The sequence below is a fragment of the Aplysia californica genome, unplaced genomic scaffold (assembly GCF_000002075.1).
Source record: "Aplysia californica isolate F4 #8 unplaced genomic scaffold, AplCal3.0 scaffold01093, whole genome shotgun sequence".
NCBI classification, from domain to species: domain Eukaryota; kingdom Metazoa; phylum Mollusca; class Gastropoda; order Aplysiida; family Aplysiidae; genus Aplysia; species Aplysia californica.
The window spans coordinates 164,006-167,705 of record NW_004798363.1 but is presented as its reverse complement, the minus strand read 5'-3'; the positions used below and the strand labels follow the sequence as shown (position 1 = coordinate 167,705).

Here is a 3,700-nt window from a genome sequence, read left to right as displayed (position 1 = left end):
ATACCGCAACAATCTCCCCGACGCTACCTGTGAGTTTTTCGCCTCTCGCGGCGAGTGCACTGGCAACATCAAGGACACGGTGCGGCCCTTGTGTGCCAAGTCGTGCGGCCTCTACCAGTTCAAATACAACGCGCCAGCTTCTACAGCGGACACCTGGGCGCCGGGGGGCGGGGCCTCTGTCAACCAACTCCAAGGGAAACCTGTCGCCTCCACATGGGGCACGCCCTCGACTGACGTCATGACTCTGAACAATGGAGGAGGAGCGGGAGGAGGGGGAGGAGGAGGAGCTGGTGGTGGGGGCGGAGCCGGTGCTGGTGGCAATAACGTTATCAATGACGTCATTCTAGACTCCCTCCTCCCAACTGTTGCAGGGCAAAGGACGTCTTCTATACAAGCGAGGGGAGGTTATCAGCCTGAGCCGTCCTATCTACCCGTTCGTGAGCCCCCTCCTAGTGCTCGGATGGTCAACACAGCCTCACAGACTGCCCAGCAAGACACGGGCATGCCTTCCTCTCCCGTCATCAACTTTAGAGCGGCTCTGCTACAGAGGCAAGCGGCTCTCAGCTCGTCAGAACCTACGCTGTACCGACGCGCTCTAGTAATGAGCCGCTCCTCAAACGGTCGAACAGCTAGACTGCTCCTACCTACACATCTAAACAGTCGAAGTCTGCAGAGAAATCGCGCCCTTTTTTCTCAACGTCTCAACTTGCTTCAGCGAGACAACGCGAGAGGTTCAGCTTCCAGATTAGCCAGTGCCGGTCTAGGGCCGTTTGGCGGTCTGACGTCATGGCTAGCGAGGTCGGGGGGCCAACAAGCATTGTCTAGACAGTCCGCCCAGACATTGAGACCTTCTGCTGCTAGCATGAAGACACGTCGACCCTCTCGGCAAATGCAAGGCCTCTACGAGTTGTCCAACTTTGGCGCGTCGAGGTCTAGCTTGAAAAATCTAGGCGGGGATAACTGGCAGACAGGTGGCTATCCGGGAAGAGGAGACGGAGGGTTAGGGTTCGGAGCTCTTCCCAGCACTAGCGGCCGAATGAACCGTTATCAACAGAATAAACGAGTACGTCAAGGTCCGCCTGACTACGGGGCGGCGGATATGTGGGGGAAGGCGCGAGGTCCGAGTCTGAGGGGACAGAACATCCCCGCCACCCTAGAGGTGGACAGAGTCCAGGGCCCACTACCCCTCGCAGACTTCACAGGCCCGGAGTTCGGACAGACGGAGGGCACCGCCTCTCAGACGGCCACCACAAAAACAGACTTCGCCGGTCCCGACACGGTGGGAGGATCCGGGCAAAGTTTGCAGACCACAGGCCCTTCCTTCATGAAGTCAGGTCGCATCCCTCAGAACTTCCTGCTGGGAGAGCAGACCCGGCCTTTGGGCAGCCCTGTGGAACAATCACTCCCCAGCAGGTGGGAGCAGCAACAACAGAACCAGAACATTCCCATCTCCGACCTACAGGGAGCCCCGACTCCAACCGGACCCTCCACCGTCAGCTTTGACGCAGCAGCGAGCGGCCCACAAAGTTTCGAACCCACGCTGTCCGCACAAGGAGCCCAGCAGCAGCTTCCGGGTCAACAGCCAGGTCTGTGGGACGCTCTGACGTCAGGGGTCAGCGACACGACGGGTGCTGGAGTCACGGGAGGTCAACAAGGAGGGGGAGGTGGAGGCGGTGCCCCTGGTTACGGCAACAGCGAACCGTTTATAGACACGCTGAGCTTCAACAACCAGCCTGGAGTGCCTATAGATCACGTGGCGCTCTCGGACGCAGCAGCGAGCAGTAACGTTCCGTATCTACCTCACAACAACAACAATAACAACAACAACAACAACAACAACAACCGCAACCGCAACAACCACGCCATTGTGATGGGCCGCCACGGCGTGAGCGGTTTCACCAACAGAAATGTCCAGTCCTCACACCACACTCTACAGCAGAGACAGCCGTCGGGGTCTTCTCCTACACTATTCCAAAGACTCAACATGCATCGCTCGTTCACCGACCCTAAACCAGACACGGCTATAGACGCCACAGCGGCGATAAGTCCGCTAAGAAGTGACAATACAACACCTTTGAATACTTCATCCTTACCCCCACTGCCTGTACCGCCAGTCCCAGGGCCGCCACCACCCTCCCCTCTACCCCGCGGGTCCCCTAGCGCTCTCTTCCTTCCTTCTATGACAGTAGACACCAACACAGGAGTTGCTCCAAGAGAGCGACCAGCGGCAGCTGCAGCAGCAGCGAAAGCTGTGGTCAACGACCAGCTCGGCTTGACCAGTGAGTTCATCACAAACGCACAAGGTAGTGCCGGACCCTCGTATTCCCCCGCTAGGTCCGGCCCAGTTTTCGGCTTTGGCCAGCGGTACACAATGTTCTCAAACCCCAGACAGTCTTGGAACGGGGGACCTTTGGATGCGTCGTTTTCTTCTTCCTCATCTTCGTCGTCGTCAATATTTACATTCCCGTCCGTTTTTAAAACGGATAACAGGACCTTGGCTGTTCCCAGCCCAAAGCGATAACAACAAAACAAATTAAGTAACACAAATAGTTACTAAAACCATTGGGGAACTGTTGCAAGTTCAAGGCGAAATCGGGGGAGGCTTGACGGGACAACTTTTGAGTGACAACGGCTGGTGAGGTCTATTATTACGCACATAGCTGTCATTCAGTAGGTCGGAGTCAGGGGGCATGCTGACGCTTGGACCTTTTCGTGCTTTTCGATGTTCTAGAACTTTCAAGATACATGTAGAAGTTGACGCCCTGATGATGTACGAGGCACATTGCGTCGTTTTCAGCTTTTATTTGAGTAGTAGTTCGTGTACGTCCCGAAACCGAAAGGGGCCAAGTTTGTTGTGTTTAGCTGTAATAAACTGTTTTGAACCCTTTTCAGTCTTCTCGGGAAGTGGATGGTTAGAGGGCGCTACCGGTACAGGGTAGGTTTTTATTTAAATTACTAAATTCCTTTCATTTCCTTCTGTTGTGCGTCTTGCTCTTCCCTAGAGCTAACAGCTGTTGTGGCGGTGTCGGTGGTATGTCGAATGGTTAGGTTACCAATACCAGACTCGAAATCGAGGATGGTGGGCGGGTGCTCTGGTGTGGTTTGCTCCTTCTTTCCTATCAAACAAACTCTGCCTGTCAGGGCCAATTCAGGCTGAAAGCCATACATACAGCAACCCGGCCCACAGATGGGGATACTCGATTTTAACCTTTAAAAAAAAAGGGGGGGGGGGAATCTCCCTCACGCGGGAATCGAACTCGTTTCCGGAGGCTACATTGACATTAGATATTCCTCTGAGAGAAGTGCCATGGAGTCAGTCTCCGAAAAGACATTAGTATTTAAGAGTATCCGATAGTGCGTCAAAACCACCGTTTCAATCAGTTTTAAGGCACTTCAATTCAATCAAATACATTTAGTGAACCCGATACAATGCTGGCCCCATCGAAGTCACAAGATTTTCGTTTTGCCCACTCAAAAATTTTTTAAAAAATAATAATAATAAAGACTAGAGAAAGTAGGCCAGCAGTCTCATCATTTTTAAAGTACATGTTTTCAACGAGCAAGCTGTTAGGAGAGGGTGAGAGGGAAAAGAGAAAGACAGAGAGGGGAAGAAGACGTCAAAGACAAAGAGAAAGCGAGAGAGTGGAAAAGTGAGAAAGAGAGAGTCAGGTTTATAGTATATATATATATATATATATAT

At 53.1% G+C, this 3,700-nt stretch overlaps 1 protein-coding gene across 1 annotated transcript in view; it reads left to right on the top strand.

The window, feature by feature from the left end:
• LOC101864661 overlaps positions 1-2,887 on the top strand; it is a gene marked incomplete at its 5' end in the record, with an annotated part of 15,402 nt that extends 12,515 nt beyond the window's left edge. Inside the window, 1 exon segment of the mRNA XM_013089966.2 lies at positions 1-2,887. Within this exon segment, the coding sequence (XP_012945420.2) occupies positions 1-2,521 (2,521 nt within the window).
• Between the last annotated feature and the right edge of the window lie 813 nt (positions 2,888-3,700).